This window comes from Borostomias antarcticus (assembly GCF_949987555.1).
Source record: "Borostomias antarcticus genome assembly, chromosome: 11".
Lineage (NCBI taxonomy): Eukaryota > Metazoa > Chordata > Actinopteri > Stomiiformes > Stomiidae > Borostomias > Borostomias antarcticus.
In genome coordinates this window covers 10,039,587-10,059,810 of record NC_140244.1, presented here as the reverse complement: position 1 = coordinate 10,059,810, position 20,224 = coordinate 10,039,587, and the positions used below count along the sequence as shown (strand labels likewise).

At 50.3% G+C, this 20,224-nt stretch overlaps 2 protein-coding genes across 2 annotated transcripts in view; both read right to left on the bottom strand.

The window, feature by feature from the left end:
- Window positions 1-521: 521 nt before the first annotated feature.
- Window positions 522-1,737, bottom strand: gpr84 (G protein-coupled receptor 84; the record flags this gene model as incomplete). The annotated part of the gene is given in 2 exon segments (XM_084446054.1): window positions 522-987; window positions 989-1,737. Coding segments are annotated over 2 exon segments (1,215 nt in total).
- Window positions 1,738-4,949: 3,212 nt separating this feature from the next.
- Window positions 4,950-20,224, bottom strand: part of LOC311315383 (zinc finger protein 385A-like) — a gene marked incomplete at both ends in the record, with an annotated part of 45,246 nt that continues 29,971 nt past the window's right edge. Inside the window, 6 exons of the mRNA XM_084446053.1 lie at window positions 4,950-5,171; window positions 5,422-5,508; window positions 5,617-5,804; window positions 6,192-6,530; window positions 7,425-7,596; window positions 16,474-16,584. Of these exons, the coding sequence (XP_084302179.1) occupies window positions 4,950-5,171; window positions 5,422-5,508; window positions 5,617-5,804; window positions 6,192-6,530; window positions 7,425-7,596; window positions 16,474-16,584 (1,119 nt within the window). The remainder of the gene's footprint in view (window positions 5,172-5,421; window positions 5,509-5,616; window positions 5,805-6,191; window positions 6,531-7,424; window positions 7,597-16,473; window positions 16,585-20,224) is intronic.

Sequence of the window (20,224 nt, the reverse complement as noted above, 5' to 3'; positions counted from 1 at the left end):
TAATACTAAAAAGGGAAAATAGCAATACTTACCATGTATGGTTCAGGCCTACAGTATATGGGCATGGAAATCCTGGAAGTCATGGAATTTGAAATTTCATTTTTCAGGCCTGGAATTTTTCTGATAAATGCGACAATACCCAAAAGGTGGAAAAGTCATGGACGTTTGAAATTGACCAGAAGTGATCATGGTTCCAACAATTAATTTTATTTGTAAACTCATCACATTCATTTGTCATTCATCAAGTTGTAGTCCACATTTATGCTCTCAATACCACAAACATCTCAAGTTAACATTAAGCTAAGTTACCCATTAAAACGCAAAGATATAGCCTAGGCATAGCCATGGAAAAGTGTTAATAGGAATTTTATTGGTAAAAATGATTGGGAACCCTGAATACACAACTAACTAACCACATGGTTGCAGATCCTGCTGCTCTTCTATAACTGTGCTTCTAGAGAGAGTCCCTTCCTTGGTTACTTGGATCAGAAGCAGGAGCCTGCCCCCCTGCGTTTGCCTAGCTAGCGCGCCCAGAGGCAGGTGACAGTGCTGGCAGCCTTGCTGAGCAGGGCCCGGTAGGCCTGACCAAACTGGCAGTTCATGGCGGCGTACAGCACAGGGTTGATGCAGCTGTTGAGCCAGGTGAGGTTGGCGCAGAACATGTGGAGCGCCTGCGGGGCTCGGTTCCGCTGGTCCGCCATGTTGAGGAGCAGGAATGGGACGAAGCAGAAGACGAAACACAGGAACACGGTGAAGCACATCTGGGTCACACGCTTGAACTCGCCGTCCTCTCCTGAGGAGGGGGGCGAGGGGGAGGAGGAGGAGGCGGCGGTGGGAGCGGGCGTGGCCGAGGCGGGGTGGGAGGATGCAGGAGTGAGGGCAGCGGGGGGCTCCTCTACCCCTGTGAATTTAGCTGGAAGTGAAGTACAAGCAGAGCCCAGGGTAGTTTTGTAGGAGGACTGGGCATCCCAGTGTGTCTCCACCACCCCTGTTTTGAGCTAGTTCCCGCTGGCTGCTGACCTCACAGCTGTGTCGGGTGGCCACAGTGCTCCCCACACCGCTGTCCCTCTCCGTCTCCTGGCCCGATGAGGCCGTACGGGGCTTCCCCCGCGACGAGCGTCGGCTGAACCGGTAGCGGACCAGTGCCTTGGCCGCCACCCTGACGCACCGGTAGATCAGCAGGTAGAAGAGGCCCACGCAGCCCAGGCCGACGAAGAAGTAGAAGAAAAGCAGGATGGTGCTGTAAGGGCATCCCCTGGTGCGGTGGAATCTGCAGGTGCACACCTGCGGGGTGAACACGAAGACGCGCCAGAGCGGGCTGACGCTGGCCAGGCCCAGGTCCCAGGCGGAGAGCACGAGAAGGGCCAGGCCGCGCCTCGAGAACACGCGCTCAAACACGGGCCGCCTGGCCACCAGCAGGTAGCGGCTCGCCGCGATCAGGCACAGCGTGACGATGGAGACGGCGTTGGAGAGGAAGAGGAGGAGGCCGACGGAGAAGGGCTGCAGCAGGGTGCAGTACAGCAGGTTGGCCACCGCCAAGTTGGCGAACAGCGCGTTGAAGCGGGTTCTCAAGTGGGCGTCCGTAGCGAAGGCGAGGATGGTCAGCACGTTTCCCACCGTGCCGACGGCCGTCACGGTGGACCCCCATAGCATGCCGAAGTAGCGGTAGCCCTCCACCGAGGGATGGTAGCAGGAGAAGGAGGCGTTCCCCGCCGTGTCTGTGGCGTTCAACAGCATCCCTCTGATTGGAAGTCAGGTCACCCGACTGTATGAAGAATAGATGTAGAAGAATAGATCAAGAGATCAGCTTGAATGGTGTTCAGACGACATATTCTGCGCCACACAGTGTCATCTCTAAGTTCTAGTTTTTCAGATTTTTCTGTCACACATTGCAGCATTTACACTCAGAATATAGGTGAGGGGAAATTCCAAAATGATCACAATACAAGGGCTGTCTGTTTGCAAAGTGAGTTGAGTCACCACCAGACCACTTCCTGTTGCAAAGTGAGGAGGAAGTAACGTGTGATACTAGACCAGACCACTTCATGAGAAACCACCCCTATTAAATATCCTTACTGCTGTAACACAACAAACTATATCTATCTATCTATCTATCTATCTATCTATCTATCTATCTATCTATCTATCTATCTATCTGTCTGTCTGTCTGTCTGTCTGTCTGTCTGTCTGTCTGTCTGTCTGTCTTGTGATATAGCCTGTTTAACTTTGATGTTATGAGGTGGTTTTCCACACGTTCCATGATATTCTGTCATCTTGTGCCATGTGGGCAGCAATGGCAGTTTTTTTTGTGTGAGTTTAGTTTTGGTGTGCTCAACCCACAGTCCAAGCCACAATTGAGGTGAATTCCTCTGATCGTCCTTCTCAGCATAACACAGACATACTGTACATTAAATTAATTGTTTCCTGTCCAATATAATCCTAATCCAGTTACAATATACATACACCAAACAATGGGTCAATCAGAACTTTCAACTTGTAATGAATGAATAATTCTACCATTCAGTGAAGCATTAACCCACATAGCAGATGTTGCCCTGGAGGTTGAATAACAGCATCAACGACAGCTTGTGTTGAGAAAGTATCACTAAAGCCTATATCTAACCAGAGAGGACAGTGAAGCTCATTGTACCTGATTGTGGGTATGTTTCGGATACAAAAGTTGTATCTCAATTGTGACTGAAGTTTGAATCTTGGTTGAGGTTGAAGATACACTCTTGTTGTTGTGTCATCTTGATTGTAGCTGAGGTCTCTCAGTTTACACGTTGGTTGAGGTTGAAGATACTCTCTGGTCCTGATAGATAGGCATGGTCTTCTCTGTGTGATTACTCTGCCATACTACTGCATATATCAACTAGCTCCCCCTGGTTGATTACCTGCTTTTTACAGTACTTCCCCCATGCTCACTTAGTGACATCATCGTTATGCCTCGTGATGCAGTAAAGTGGGTTTTTTAACTGTTGGATCAGTGTAGACATTTGCGGATGGCTTAATCAGGGACTAATCTGATCTAAGACAATCAGTGGCACAAGCACCAACCAATCATCTCCCCGTTGAATGAAATGTAATCTTGTAAATAATTTATTTATATTCAGTTTATTTATTCAACAATAAGGAAGCTCCAAAGATTTGCTCTTCTGCTGAAATTGCTATAACGATCTAAATTTACAATAATTATTCAATACAGTTCTCCTAAATAACATTTAATATTTATAGACATATAATTCAGTTCTTTATTGCAATAAACAAGAGATAGCCGGAGTGCTGTAAGTATTGCTAAAATCCCCCACTCCCATGTACCTTTTGTATTGTATGAGACACACCATAACAGTTAAGTGACAGCAGGCTTCAGGCCAAGCCTGTTGGCTGTATGGGTCAGGACCAAGCAGAGCAGAAGAACTAAGAAAACAAAAAACAGCGTATTTCCCTCCTAGAATGGAAACCTATGATTTGTTTTATTACTCCATAAGAAATTACAGCATGACATTGCATACTACTATCCATCACTGCTTGTGATGAGCTTGTTAGAGGAAGACTACAGGTACAGTATGTGGTCCGTCATCTCCTCTGTGACTGCAGTTCTCCTACTATGCACTTCTATGCAACACCCCCTCTCACAGTAACCGTCTACCCCACCCTCCAACACACGTTTATTGAGGAGTGTGTAGGGACATAGGGCCATTGATTGGAAAATGTTATATGTATTATATTAATCTCATTAAACCAGACAATGTACCTCATAGTCACTTGCTCAAACATCCCTTAAGATTTCACAGTGTTGAAAAAGGATTTCTTTAAGACACTATAATCCCGCTGGGTTGGACTGTGCAGTGAAACTGTTGGAAAAACAGGAAAAAGGTTGGCCATCGAAAGCAACCATTGAGGCTTAGTTATAGCTGTGTGCTCAGTCTTATCTTGTGAGCACAAAACCCCTGGACGTATGCACACACAGCACACAGTAATTTGTCGCTGGTCATATTGATAACACAACACTTGAGGAATGCACAAAGGAACCAATAGACTCCTCATAACAGTTATGTATCCAGCCAGTGACATCAGTAGAGAATTCAGGCCAAGCACTGCTTCTTCTTCTCCACAGAAAATATGCCAGAACACAGAAACCATATCTTTAACACGAGTCCTTCATAACCATCATAGTATTAAACATATGATGAAATCTGTCCCTCATGGTGCATCCATTTTAAACATGTTTCCCCTCTCTTCCTCTTCCAGAGAGGTGAATATAGACTAACATCTATCGTCCACAATACTAGAACAGATACGACAAACCTGGAAACAAACAGCACAGAACCTTGTGCCTGAATCTGTAGAACAGACAGCTAGTCTAGGACCTCCAACTACAGTGTTAGCTAATATTGGATTATTGAACACCCTGTTTCTGCAGCCTACACAGGGTTTAGCTGTAATGAGGTTCGACTTTACTATGAGCTATGACAGCTACCGTGTCTAATCTAGCCTATGTATGTGTTCTTGATGGAGATGTCGCTTGTGGGTGAGCCCTCCACTACGACTACAGAGATGAGCAGGCTAGAGGCAGAGGATCAGAGGAGTGTTTGTTGAGTCGGCTTTGATACAAGACATTTGAGCAATGTTGTTGCTACATAGATGAGCTGAGCTGAGCGCCGCCAGACTAAGTGTGAGGGGGATGTGGGATTGAGGAAGTGGGAGCTTTGACAGAAAGTCCATCATGTCTGTCATCTCCTTCCTCCGCAACGGGATGTCCACCCGCTGCTCTGGAAGTTGTCGAAAGATGAGAAGAGGATCAGAAAGTAGGAAACAGGGAGGGGACGACTCGTCATCTTCTCCTCTGTCAAATGTTTGTTTGGAGTAAATCTATTGATTATCAATGGTTTTCCCTGTTTACTTCACAGTGTGCTTCTTCCCAATTGGTCCCCGTCCCACCACCATCATCAGTAAGGGGTGAAGAGGATTGGCCCGTGGGTGGTGCGGATGGGCCCAGGGGCGGGCCTTAGGAGGCTGAGGGGCGTGGCCTGTAGGAGGTGGTGATGGGGGTGATGGTGAGGGACAGAGGCGCGCAGAGCCAAGTGATTGGAGGAGGCCGCAGCTGCCATCGCCGCGGCAACAGCCAGAGGACTAGGCAACAGTCCTGCACCCAGAGTTTTTGGAAGTTCCTTTGAGAAGGTTAAGGAAGACTGAGAGAGAGAGAGAGAGAGAGAGAGAGAGAGAGAGAGAGAGAGAGAGAGACAGACAGACAGACAGACAGACAGACAGATAGACAGACAGACAGACAGACAGACAGACAGACAGAAGGGAGTGATAGGAGACAGTTAGTCATGTGCCTGTGCTGTCATTTCACCTGAAAACAATGCAAGCAGAAAACGAACTAGTTCCACAGTATGACACAAAGAGCTGGGTCCATACCACAAAGTCTGTACGCTTCTTGTGCCGGCCCAGGAGAGGATTGGGCTTCCCTGCTACTCCGTCCCGATGCCGTCGGCTGGATATATGCTGGAGGGACAGACGGATGTGGTTGTTTAGCTTCCTGCTAGCAACTGTGGACTCCATTGTTGTCTGCTGGCTGTGGTCACGGGCCGGCGTAACACTGTGTCCACTCACCTGTTTGAGCTGCAGTTCAGAGTTGACCCTCACGTTGCAGATCTCACAGTGGAAGGTGCGTTCCTGAGTGTTTGGGTCGGCAGGGAGCCCCCCTCCCTGCTCGGGGCTGGGCTTGGGGCCTAGTCGGGGGTACGCCTTGATGGGACCCAGCCCACTTCTGGCCTCCAGGATGGTTTTGTGTTTGGTACCTGAGATCCCCAAGGAAAAAGATAAAAAATGCAAATGGATATCCATTTTATCAATTTTCATTCCCACTTTAAGCTTGACCATTTGACCATGCTATGTAGCAAAATTGAACAACATAGAAAAACGATCTTGTGGTCTTGGTTCAGTCAGGTGGAGTGACATTGGCCCACCACTAGAGAGCAGTAGCAGCACAGCCTTAGTTGGGCAGCGTTAGTCAGCACTTTTCTCTTTTGTCTCTCCAGTTCTCCTTCTTCCTCTGTTCATGCTTTTGTCACATATCTGGCCAGACTTATATCATCCTTGGGGTTTTACACATTGCTTTGATGGCTGGCCTCAGCATCTCTCCACCGCTCCTGTAGTGGTCCGACCCCTGACCCCTGGCGCCCTACCTTTGTTGTGTGCCTCCAGCTGGGACAGGGAGTTGACGGCCACTTTGCACAGGGAGCAGTACAGCAGCTTCTTGGCCTTGTCTTCCTCGGACTCTGCAGCCAAGCCGGGGCTGGGGACCGGGGAGGGCGTGTCAGGGGCGCCCGCCACAGCCAGGTCCATGGGGACGCCGGCCCCCGGAGAGGGGGCTGAGGAGGACCTGGGGGTGCTCCCCGGGGGCAGGGGCGGACAGGCAGGGAACAAGGGCATGTCCACGGCGGTGGGCGGGGGCTGAGATGGGGGGAGGGGGCTGGGGGTCACCGTGGGCGATCCGTTTGAGTTGGGCCGGGACTGGACGTCGTCTGCAAACACAGGGAATAGAGCATAAGAACCACTTGACCGCACTTCAGGACACCGAGCACAGAAAACTGAACTGATAATGACAAAGTAAGATGCAGATGACGATAGTGATGATGATGACGATGATGAAGATGGTGGTGTAGCCGACCTGGTGTGTGTGTGTGTGGGGGGGGGGGGGGGCAGAGTTGGACACCCTGCTGCTCCTCCATCTGGGTGGAGGTGGGGGGAGACAGCTAGCGGGCAGCCAGACGTCCCCAGGACACCCCTGGTAGGTCAACTGTGGCTGATCTCCCTAAGGCAGTCTCGCCTGCAGAGATCACTGACAGAGGTCTAAATGTGTCTTTGCTGGGCTTGCCTAGTTCCTGTACTACAGTATAAAGTAGAGCCAGGCATGTCTTCCTCAGTCTCTACTGAATTGTGCTGAACTGTGCTGAAATGATGCCATGACTCCGTTGGGAGTCTCTGCCTCCCCCGGCTTGTCTGTGTGACTTGGTGCGTCAGGTGAAGCTGCCTGTGTTCGGTCTCAAGTTCCCCCCTTGCTGAGGACAGGTGGAGGCAACTCCCGCCCCCCCCCCCCTCCTCCCCTCCTCCCCTCCTCCCCCTCCTCCCCTCCTCCCCCTCCTCCCCTCTCCAGACTGGCTAGTCCTGATGACTGGAGCCTACAGCCGGGAGCTGATCCCGAGGGCCTCCTCTCCAGTGCTGACAGAGGCGTCTCTGAGCAGACATCAACCCACAAACACTCCTATCTGTCTCCCTCTGACCTCCGACACCACAGCTGTCCTAGACACACATGCACACCACACACACACACACACACACTGTTCCTGTGTGAAATGAGTATCAGCAGATTTTGTGACAGTCACTGTGAGTGTGTGTGTGTGTGTGTGTAGGCTTACCCTGCTTGCTAGGGTCAAGCTCCGGGCTGGAGGGCGAGGGTCCGGGAGGAGAGGGCGAGGCGTTGGGGGGAGGGGGCAGCTTGTCGCCCTCCTGGGGGCGGGTCTTGGAGGTCTCGATACCCTTCACTCTCCGGGCGTGCCGGTTCCCCTTATAGTGGGCCTCTGCCTGGCTCTGAGAGGAGGGGAGGACAGGGTTACCTCACATCCTCCTCCATTTTTGCAGCACATTACTGTACATCTCACGCATGTTATACCGTAGTCCGGTATCAGCACTGAGGCTGGTGTTTTCCCTTCCTTATTAATATAGTGACCCCCCCCCCCTGAGAGAGACACTTAATCTGATATCTATGTACATGAGAAAAAATGTTACCCAACCCGGCTCACTCACCCCAATAGCATCTTAAGTATGGTCACAGGACACCGCTGGCAAGCCTGCTGTCATATTTTCACACTGTACCGAGTTCCTACATTATAAGTCCTCTCTTCCTGTGTGGTATGGCATCTGTCAGTCACAGAGCTAGTGAGGTCAGAGGGGTGGACAGCGCTGAGAAGCTGGCTCCCAGCAGAAGATGCTTTAGGCTGACATACAGTACTGTACATGAACTGACCCTACTCTAGCCCTGTTCTGGTCCTTTTTTGGTCCTGTTCTGGTCCTACTTTGGTCCTGTTTTGGTCCTGTTATAGTCCGACTCTGGATCTGGTCTGGTCCTATTCTACTCTGGTCCTGTTTTGGTCTTGTTCTGGTCATACTCTGGTCCTGTTCTGATCCTGCTTTGGTCCTGTTCTGGTCCTACTCTAGCCCTCATCTGGTCCGATTCTGGTCCTACAGTACTCTGGTCCTACTCTGGTCCTGTTCTGGTCCTATTCTTGTCCTACTCTGGTAATGTTCTGGTCCTATTCTTGTCCTACTCTGGTCCTGTTCTGGTGCTGCTCTTGTCCTACTCTCTCTACCTGCCTGTCTTTCTCCACGGCTGTGGAGACACTCACAACACTCTGAGTTCACACCATCAATTATGCATTAATCGTCTGATTAATTCAGCACTCAGATCTCTGTCGTCTCCCTCCCACTGTCATTAGGGGCGAAGGCTTTATAAGCACCACATGCCAAACGCAGAAACAGGTCAATTACACAGGTACTGTAATGTCTTTGCAATATTGAGACGTAAAACCTGTTCTGTCTGTATTATGTGACAGGGGGGCTCTGATAACAACGACAAGGACACATTCATTCAAGGCGTTCTAGAATAGACGAGGCCCTGTAACTGTAGAAGGTTTAGGGCACCTCTGTCAGTGCAGAGGAGGATTCATTCCAGAATGTTCTGGTGTTGCTTTACTGGCTGAGTAATCACTGGAACAGGTTGAGGACAACTGTAGAGTGGTGGGATTATCTCAAGCACATCCCTGAGTGTGGGGAACCAGTGACAGCTGACGACCGCTGCTGGTGAAGGAGGAAAAGGAGACTACTTATGTTGCGCCATCAGTGGAGCTTAGTGAGGGTCTGTGTGTGTGGTGTGTGTGTGTGTGTGTGTGTGTGTATGAATGTGTATGTGTGTGTGTGTGTGTGTGTGTGTGTGTGTGTGTGTGTGTGTGTGGCAAACAAACAAGGCTGATTGAATGCTCTGCTAGGGTTGCAATGGGACGGGGTTTGCTTGGTGGCAGGGGTGCATCAATGAGACAGGGATGCCTCTCTAAGCCCCAGGCAGTAATTGCCGATGACAGAGACACACATATAGCCCCAGTCCTGATTGGCGATGACAGAAAGGCACAGTTAGCCCTTCTGCTGTAACCCAAACCCTGCCAGCAGGGTCTTGGACTGCTGTTCCCCAAAGCCCTCAGATTAGAGAAGTAGGATAAAGAGGGACTGTATGAGAAGACGCCAGTCAACAGCCGTCAAGGGCTATAAGAGGAGGACTCAACGCCTTCGCCTCTTTCTTCATAGTGTATTTCTCTCTCTCCCTCTCTCTTTCTCCCTCTCTCTCTCTCCCTCTCTCGCTTCCCTCTCTCTCTCTCCCCCTCTCTCTCTGCCTCTCTCTCTCTGCCTCTCTCTCTCTCCCCCTCTCTCTCTCCCCCTCTCTCTCTCTCTCTCTGCCTCTCTCTCTCTCTCCCTTTCTGTGTCCTTGTTTGCTGACTCCTGTCTGTTTCTCTTCTCCCCCTGGTCTCTCTCTCAGCGTTGATACTTCCTCTGCCTCGCTGCCCTTCTCCGCTGGCTCTGTGGGGATCGATGAAGGTCAACTATCAATTACAAGTTAAAAGAGTTGAACAGACTAGGGTCTGGTTGGAAGAAAGAGGGGGGGAAGAGATATTTGGGGTCATTGGAGTGAAGTAAGGGATGAAATGTAAAATGATAGACAGAGGTGTATGAAAAAAGCCTGTGGGAAAAGGGATTAAGAAGAACAAGGAGGAAGGGGAGAGATTTAACAGGGTGGAAATGAGACAGAGAGAACGTGTCCCTGAAATCCTTTTCTCTCAGAGCCAGATGCGCTTTGATGTTTTATCTGTGAAGCGACACTGGCGCGGAAAACCAGAGAGAACCGGTCCAGCAGCCAAGTCTATACTGTATAGCCCACCGGCGGGAGAGAGGGGGAGGATGAAGGAGAGAAACAGAGTGGTGAAGAGCAGCGGCAGAGAGACAGAGCAAGTACCCCGGAGAGAGAGTGAGAGAGAGACAGACAGACAGACAGACAGTCAGACAGATATGAAAATGTGTGAACGATAAGTACAGGGATTGACTGAGAAGAATGGGCAGGCTGGGAGAGAGAGAGAGAGAGAGAGAGAGAGAGAAAGAGAGAGAGAAGGAGAGAGGGAGATGGAGAGAGAGAAGGTGCCTAGCATTGTGGTACTGCAGTGGTGACGATGGCTCATGCAGCAGGGTGTGACGTCAGTCTTGCAGCAGAGCAGGACTGAATGCTGGCAGGCTAATCTGTCCTCTGTGGCCCTCTGGGATCAATTGGAATCAGATAATTATGGCATGTGGCACTACTGTCTGGTGGAAGAGTCACTCGCTGCTTCGCCCGTGGTGATCAGCCTAGTGGGACATGTCTGTGCTGAGCCCCAGAGTCACACTGCGTCTTGTATGGTGTTTAACGACTGGTGTGTTAACAACAATAACAAATATTGTAGATTTCTCTCTCTTTCTCTCTCTCTCTCTCTTTCTCCCTCCACTTTTATCCGCTCCGCACAAACGGAGCATGTTCTTAAGAATGTTCATTTTGTGTGCTCTCTCCACTGTACTGTAGTTCACACTCTACACACACACACACACACACACACACACACAAACACCACATCATGACATGAACAACAAATAATAATAACATCATACAAGCAAGGATAGTGCGCTGTGCTCTCATGCATGTGCTCACACACACACACATGCACGCACGCACACAAACACAAATCCAGTGTGTAGAACATGTGAGAACATGCAGGTTGGGTCACCAGAGGTAGGTATCATTAAGAGACCCCCTACGAGGGGCACAGGGCATCTGTTACAGAGTCTCAGGCAACCCCCCCCCCCCCCCCCATCGCTGAAACTACACACCCCAACCCACCACTGCATTTGTGCTTCATTTGTCGGCATTCTTCAATATTTTTAGGCAGGCTTGTGTGTGGAACTTGTTTTTGTCTTACAGGTTACAGCGTGGGCCATAAACCCTCGGTGTCCCCCGTCATAAACCCTCGGTGTCCCCCGTCTAAACACACTCTTATGGGGAAGGATACACAGCAAGCATCAGCGCTGTGGAGAGTCAGCCTTCCGTTCACATCTTGTCCTGTTATCTTGGTTTCAGCCGAATATGCCGTGATGAGGACACAGATGCTGCACCCGCACCCAGCCCCCCCCTGTACCGAGCCCCCCCCCCTACCCAGCCCCCCCCCCACCCCCCCCGTACCCAGGGCCCCCCCGCACCCAGGCCCCCCCCGTACCCAGGCCCAACCCCCCGTACCCAGGCCCCCCCCGTACCCAGGCCCCCCCTGTACCCAGGCCCCCCCCCCGTACCCAGGCCCCCCCCGCACCCAGAGCACCTGCAGACCGTCGCGCATCCCATCACCGGAGGCGCGAGAAAAATATATCAGCAACCAAAGTTTCAGGAATCAGTGGGTAGAAATCGATGCAAGTCTCCGTCTCCACGTTTGTACACACTCCTGGTTTGCACTGTGAGTAAGACTGCCATAGTACAGTACGTCTGTCCAACTTAGCACAGGAAAACAGTAGTTACTGCATCTTACTGATAACACACATCTGAGGACAGGTTGTTTGGAGAACCAAAAATCAAAAACATAGAACACCATCTGGGTTGTGACGCAGCCTTTGATATGTAAATATCCGTTATCAAATCCATCTGTTGATGGATTTGATGTCTAATGTCTAATGATTTGATGTCTAATGATGTCTGAGCTCTCATGTACATGCGTGCACAAACACACACACACACACACACACACACACACACACACACGCAGAGCCGTTGTTTAGCGGTGAAAGGTGATGATGATTATAAGGGCCCACAAGCAAGCAGGGCCCACAAAAAAAGAGGTCCCTCTTTCTATGATGAAATTATTCGACATGTAGATCAGTCACTAATGCTGCATCAGAATTCAAATTAAGCCACAAATAATGCAATACAGATGAAAAACATTTAATTTCCTGAGCAATATCCCCCTTCTTAAATTGTTTGGTCCATGCCATGGTTCATGCTGGCAAGTCTCACCTCTTTTGACATTAACGTCACTTTACCGGCTGGCTGTCAAATACTAGCACTAGCTAACGCTAAATCATAAACATCATGCCCAAACATAAATCCGGGCACCAGAAAAGAGTGGAGAGAGAGGCCAGGAGAAAAGGCAGCAGAACGGGAGCCCAGCATATAAGCAATTTTTTCCACAAGAAAGGTGAGAGTAGCTATGTTGCTAGGTGAGACGGTCGGTAAGTTGCCCGCGGTCTCACATTAACCATGACAACGAGAGCCGTTAGCCTAGTGTGTGAAGAAAGTGAAAGCTAGGTAGCTAACACTAGTAAGCTTACATTCTGGTAACAACTCGATCTGGTTAGCTAGCTGCTAGCTAACGTTAGCTACCATTAACTAGACAGCTAGCTACAGTTCTAGCAACCAGCCAACTACCGTTCTGGTAAGCTAGCTGCTAGATAACGTTAGCTACCATTAACTAGACAGCTACTACAGTTCTAATATTAAATCTAATAAAAATCCAGTAGCAGCAGCCAGGACACATGTTTCCATTCTTATGAATGCTTAAATTATAATGTGCTATGCTAGCTAGCCGGTCCTGTTGACATGTCTTTTTAAAACCTTTATGTGCACAGAATCAGCTGTGGCCCCCTCTGATCTAGACACCCACTCTCAGCCCCCAGAAGATGCTTAAGATGGTGAGTGAGTGACTGGTAGACACTGGTTGGCTATTAAACTTATGACTAAACTACTGTACTGCTATGAATAGCAAAATGTAGATGTAAGTTAACCCAGGTTAAGATAGCCTACATATGAAACAGTTACATTACATAAAGAAATTCATGGCCAATAAATAAATAAATAGTGTTAAGTTAATTAATAGAAATTAGATCTATTAATTAATTAATTAATTAATTAATTAATCTAATAGTTCCAGTCATGAAACTGCTACAGACAGGGACAGTCCAAGCACAGATAATACACAATGCATAATTTATGTATATAATTATACCCAGTATCTATGGAGAGGTTAATTTGAAAAAGAACATAGAGAAACAGAAAAATAAATACAAAATGATACATAATAAAAAATAATAATAAAAAAAGGGGTCGAAAAAAGTGGTGACGAAAAGTTGGAGGGGTAGGGGCCCACACCAATGTTCTTTAAGGGGGCCCAGAATTCCTAGCAACGGCCCTGCACACACACACACACACACACACACACACACACACACACACACACACACACTCTCTCTCTCAATCTAGCAGTCTGAAGGGGGAATGCACGGAGTACATTCTGTAGGTGCTCTACGGTTTCCATCCCCCTGCCCAGCCCTGGTCTGGCCTGTATAAATAGCATATATATGGCCAGTGTGCATGTGTTCCTTGAGCTGTGCTGCAGCTCTGCACTGCATAACACTGCAGCTTAAGATGAAGTGAACGAAACTATGGCAGGATTTCAGGACATGTTTGGGTAGGATTAGGATTCAAACATGAACTGCCTGCGGCCGCCCACCATAAAAATGTGTCCTACTTTAGGACATAGATACCACGGACTACTGGAAGTGCAACCAGGCATGGGGGCAGACGCATTAGCAACATTTGTATGATGTCAGAGATACCTTGTGTACATCCTAGAAGCTCGCTCGTATCTATAAAATTTGACACTTGTTAAACGACCCATCAACATGAAAGCAATGGAACTATATTTGGGCCCCTGCAATGTTTTTTTTTTTTTTTTTTAAAGCGGATCTAAATAAAGAGTGCAAAGGTGTGTGTGTGTGTGTGTGTGTGTGTGTGTGTGTGTGTGTGTGTGCGTGCGTGCGTGTAACAATCCTAATCACTTTTTCACACGATGCAAAAGAAACAAACACACACACACACCTTGATTCTATCATATTAAACTGCTATACCCAGGAGCCACAGAACATCTATTGGATGTATCTGATGAGTTAATGTGTCAGTAAACACCCCTGCTCCTTTTATGGGGACCTCTTAAATTTAATCACTCCAGTTATCAGTTACCTTCCCTCTCTTTCTCTCTCTACATCTCTCTCTCTCTCTTTGAGAGTGAAATGCTGAAAATGTGTCGCATCAGCACTAAGTTCTCTCTAATGAGGAAATCAGATGAGCTCTAGTCCAGCTGTTTCCCACCGTCCCTCTCCCTCACAGCCTTCTATCACTTTTATACAAATACCATAAACACCCCACCACCACTTAGCAACGGCATTACACCATCCAGCCCTGCCCCCGAAACCCTCCACCATCCAGCCCTGCCCCCGAAACCCTCCACTATCCAGCCCTGCCCCCGAAACCCTCCACCATCCAGCCCTGCCCCCGAAACCCTCCACCATCCAGCCCTGCCCCCGAAACCCTCCACTATCCAGCCCTGCCCCCGAAACCCTCCCCCATCCAGCCCTGCCCCCGAAACCCTCCACCATCCAGCCCTGCCCCCGAAGCCCTCCACTATCCAGCCCTGCCCCCAAAACCCTCCACCATCCAGCCCTGCCCCCGAAACCCTCCACCATCCAGCCCTGCCCCGAAACCCTCCACTATCCAGCCCTGCCCCCGAAACCCTCCACCATCCAGCCCTGCCCCCGAAACCCTCCACCATCCAGCCCTGCCCCCGAAATCCTCCACTATCCAGCCCTGCCCCCGAAACCCTCCACCATCCAGCCCTGCCCCCGAAACCCTCCACCATCCAGCCCTGCCCCCGAAACCCTCCACTATCCAGCCCTGCCCCCGAAACCCTCCACCATCCAGCCCTGCCCCCGAAACCCTCCACCATCCAGCCCTGCCCCCGAAGCCCTCCACTATCCAGCCCTGCCCCCGAAACCCTCCACCATCCAGCCCTGCCCCCGAAACCCTCCACCATCCAGCCCTGCCCCGAAACCCTCCACTATCCAGCCCTGCCCCCGAAACCCTCCACCATCCAGCCCTGCCCCCGAAACCCTCCGCTATCCAGCCCTGCCCCCGAAACCCTCCACCATCCAGCCCTGCCCCGAAACCCTCCACTATCCAGCCCTGCCCCCGAAACCCTCCACCATCCAGCCCTGCCCCCGAAACCCTCCACCATCCAGCCCTGCCCCCGAAACCCTCCACTATCCAGCCCTGCCCCCGAAACCCTCCACCATCCAGCCCTGCCCCCGAAACCCTCCACCATCCAGCCCTGCCCCCGAAACCCTCCACTATCCAGCCCTGCCCCCGAAACCCTCCCCCATCCAGCCCTGCCCCCGAAACCCTCCACCATCCAGCCCTGCCCCCGAAGCCCTCCACTATCCAGCCCTGCCCCCGAAACCCTCCACCATCCAGCCCTGCCCCCGAAACCCTCCACCATCCAGCCCTGCCCCGAAACCCTCCACTATCCAGCCCTGCCCCCGAAACCCTCCACCATCCAGCCCTGCCCCCGAAACCCTCCGCTATCCAGCCCTGCCCCCGAAACCCTCCACCATCCAGCCCTGCCCCCGAAACCCTCCGCTATCCAGCCCTGCCCCCCAAAACACTCCGCTATCCAGCCCTGCCCCCGAAACCCTCCGCTATCCAGCCCTGCCCCCGAAACCCTCCGCTATCCAGCCCTGCCCCCGAAACCCTCCGCTATCCAGCCCTGCCCCCGAAACACTCCGCTATCCAGCCCTGCCCCCGAAACACTCCGCTATCCAGCCCTGCCCCCGAAACCCTCCGCTATCCAGCCCTGCCCCCGAAACCCTCCGCTATCTAGCCCTGCCCCCGAAACCCTCCGCCCAGCTGCCCCACATGACTCCTTTCTGGTGTCAGCGCTGGACAGAGATGATGATGTAAGATAAGCAGGGGGGGTTCCTCTCCTCTATCTCCTCCCGCTCTCCCCCTCTAACACTCCCCACCTCTCCCCTCATCTGCCCCCTCCCCTCTCTCCCCCTCCTCTGCCCCCTCCCCTCTCTCCTTTCTCGCCCTCCTCTAACCCCCCCCCCTCCCGGGTCTAAAAGCGGAGCTGTGAAAGAGCAGACACTGTTCTCACCTGCTCCAGCAGCGCAGTCAATCACCCATGCCTAATCTCATGTGGGTCAAGACCTGATGTGCTGTATAGGCACACACACACACACATACACACACACCTAAGCATGTGCTCAGCTCTAGTCCCCCCAGGGCACACACACACACTTGGCAGAGGGTTCTCTCCCTACTCAACCCGCTACAGATTTTAGACCTCAGGAGTCCAGGCGTGAGCTGGCCCTTCTCAATTCATCGGATTTGCGATTACAACGAAAAGGACCGCAGCCAGTTGGAGCGTCGACCGGCGCCGTACACATGGGCTCCTCCGTGTGACCCCCGGCTGGGAGCTGAGTGCGTGGTAAAGGGGATGGCTGTCGGGGGGGGGACGTCGGTACCTCTGAGTTGAAGCGTATTTGGCAGACGTTGCAGGAGATGATCGGCCGCTTGGTCTTGATCATGGGTGGTCCAAAGGTGTGGCTCATCACGGCCTTCTGGACCGGGTCCATCTGAAGAGGAGAGGAGAGGGGGACAGAGAGAGGAGGAGGAGGGGAGGAAGGATGGGAGGTCAGTGGGTGGGTCAGTGTGGGTGGCCGGGGTGAGGAGGCGGACATGGTCATGTACAGTAAGAGATGGTATTAAAGTTATGTAATTGCAACACATGATGAGCTTGGGTGGAGAAAGAGAGAGAGAGAGAGAGAAAGAGAGAGAGCAAGAGAGAGAGACAGGGAGAGAGAGAGAGGGGGGTGGGGTGAGGTAGAGACAGTTAAAGAGTAAATATGGTGACGGAACGTCACTGAGAGAGGAGAGACAGACAGAGGGAGAAAGTTAGAGAGTGAGGTAGAGAATTAGAGAGAGAGAGAGACAGGGAGGGAGAGGGAGCAGTGATGGACGATGGCAGCACTGATTTTCCAGCAGCTGCTGGTAGTTCAGTGTGTGTCTTAGTTCAGTTCAGAGTGAGTCTTGGTTCAGTTCAGTGTGAGTCTTGGTTCGGTTCAGTGAGTCTTGGTTCAGTTCTGTGAGTCTTGGTTCAGTTCAGTTCAGAGTGAGTCTTGGTTCAGTTCTGTCTCACACACATGAACACTCTGCTTCCAGGTTGCACACAGCAGCACAGCAGCTCTACTGTACGTACTGTATATGCAACACAGAATGACAGGAAAGTGAGCTGAAGGGAATCTGCTATGCTGCTAATCACCTAGTGCCTCTGTGTAACGCTTTGTTTGGTCAACACTTTGCCACAAACATGATTTAAGAAGAATGTGCGATGTGACTACATACAAACCACCCGATTTCTTTTGCCACAAATCAGAAACAGATTGTGACACTTGAATCAAATATTTGACATTTCTGTTGTCCCCTCCCTGGCCAGAGTGGCCTCGCCCTGACGGCGCCGCCAGACGGACTGACCACGCACCTGGGTGTTGTCCTGTCTCGGCAGACGGGGAGGTTTCTCCCAGCCTCTCATCACCAGCTCAAGCTGTGAACGCTGCTGCAGAACGACAGGCTGTTTTCACTCTCCTGCTCCCAAACGCCAGGCCAAAGGTATAATTAGTCTGAAAGCCAGCTGGAAACTATTTGCTTGATATATTTATACTCTTTAACCAGGACTTCGGCTCATTTGTGTTCAGTCGATGCTGAGATCGCCTCCTCTCACCTTCGCTGTTCGATGACACATGACGACGCGCAGGTTGCTGCGCCAGACCAGAAACAGGAAGTTTGTGTGTTCACACTCACCACTGGCTGTGCCATGGAAATGTCTTTGAGCTGCTTGGTCTGAGTGTGTGTGTGTGTGTTTGTGCGTGTGTGTGCGCATGTGCATGTGTCTGTGTGTGTGTATCTGTGTGTGTGTGTGTGTGTGTGTGTGTGTGTGTGTGTGTGTACAGTATATGTAAACAGGTACAAAGAAGTGAAGTGCACTCACCCACTCATCCTATTGTCAAACCATGAATGGACCATGCTCCCCCCGTTTCTGTCTTTCTCTCTTCCTTTCTGTCTCCCATCTCTCTGTCCAGCTGTTCTGGGCTGTCTGCTTGTGTTGTATCCCTCTACTGCTCCTCTCCTCCACCCATCTCCACTTCCTCTCCTCCGTCATGACCTCATTCGTTAGGCCATTCTTCCATGCCCTCTTTCTTTCCCTATCAACACACTTCATACGGGCCACAGAGATGATCACTCACGCCCAATAGGGATGGGGGGCGGAGGGCGATGACTCATCTTATAGAACAGATGATGATGAGCGGTGATATCTGTCCAGGGGCTCAGTATGAGCCTGGGAAGGTACCGGGACAGGAGAGATCAGAGTGTCCTGTGTTTCCGGTCCTGTTGCAACTCCTCATCCTCTCACAGCACTGCTTATGTCTGCTTCCTGTCTTCTCTCTAGCCTGTCAGAGCTACTCTCAGGAGAGTGTGATTTATCTGAGCAAGGTCGCGCTGCACTTGAGGGTTCCTCAGGTTTAAAGATCCTCGAGAGAGCTCCGGAAATTAGAACTCTTGACGAAATATTGCGTGGCACTGTAAACCACTATCACTGACGTTGATGCAGTTCTCAAGTGTTTGCTGTGTACTTAGTGTCTGCGCGAGCACCCTCATGAGATGGATAGGGTAGGCTGACAGTCCTACTGCTCCCAACCGACTGACTCACTGATCTTCCACCCAGACTGGCCATTTAGATGTGCTTCTTTTGGCTCAGTAGATTGTGTAGATTGAGTGTAGATGAGAATGAATAATGTGTGTGAGGGAGAGTCTGCAAGACTAGGAGTGTGTAGATGAAGTCATACTGTATGGGCAGGTGGATGTGTGTGTGTGTGTGTGTGTGTGTGTGTGTGTGTGTGTGTGTGTGTGTGCCTGCGTGTGTGTGTGTGTGTATGTGCACGCATGTGTGTGCGTGCATGCGTGTGTGTACTGTACACTACAGTTTGTCACCATTTTGACCTTCACGTGGAACCCAATCTGTAAATGAAGTGGATGGGGTTGTGTCTGAGAACGCTGACTCGTGGAAATGCTGCCTGTTCCTCTTATAAAATTGATTAGCCATAACTCATTGTATTGCAGTAAAACGCTGGCCTTGGCATTTTGTGAATATGCAAAGCACTAGTCTGCCTGTGGAAACGCAAACACATGTCAGCTTATCATTATAGAGGGTCATTCTACAAAACCACGACGATTCATCAGAAAACACCACCTGTCTTTGTTCATAGGCACAATGGGAAACTGCCCTTTCAATGTCCTCTACCAAGCTATTATGATAATAAACAGTGTATTTACACAGTGATTCATTCTGTCCACTCTGTCTGACTGACCTTATAATGTTTTGTGAATAAGCTCTTTCAATTCTGACCCATGAACTCCTCATCAGCAAAAAGCCTGTTTATGACCTCTGCATAGCAGCTCATTGCTGCGTCTGTGCTCACCTGGGCACCAGGCCAAGTGAAAAAGTGACCCAACTTGTGTGTCTGTTTCTGGTTTACGTTAAAGGATACGGACACTGAATTTCATGTTTAGCCCTATTCCTGGCTTCCCTGGCATGTATCTGACTAGTACAGGTTAAAATATTTCTGTTTTGTGCAGTACAGAGTTCTGTGTCAATAATGTCGGCGTGTGCACCCTGGCTCGTTGCTAGCTATGGGCACACTCAAAAAACTCTAAAAAGTATGATATACGTGGATTTCAAGTTCAGGAATTACATGGTTTATGCTTACCAAGCTCTGAAGTTGTCCTGTAAACACCATAGGTCCTTTCGCCTCTGCATTTCAAAACAACAGTAACTTGTAAACAGTACTTATTTCACCGAACATACAACAGCCATCCCTTCACGCTGTAAACCTCCTCCAGGGATGGCTCTTGTATGTTCGGTGAAATTAGTACTGTTTACAAGTTACTGTTGTTTCGAAATGAGGCGAAAGGACCTATGGTGTTTACAGGACGACTTCAGAGCTTGGTAAGCATAAACCATGTAATTCCTGAACTTGAAATCCACGTATATCATACTTTTTAGAGTTTTTTGATGATACATCCCAGGGAAGCCAGAAATAGGGCTAAATATGAAATTCAGTGTCCTTATCCTTTAATATGCATCTGTGTGTTTCTGCATGTCTCTGTGTGTGTTTTAGCATGTCTGTGTGTGTGTGTGTGTGTGTGTGTGTTTGTGTG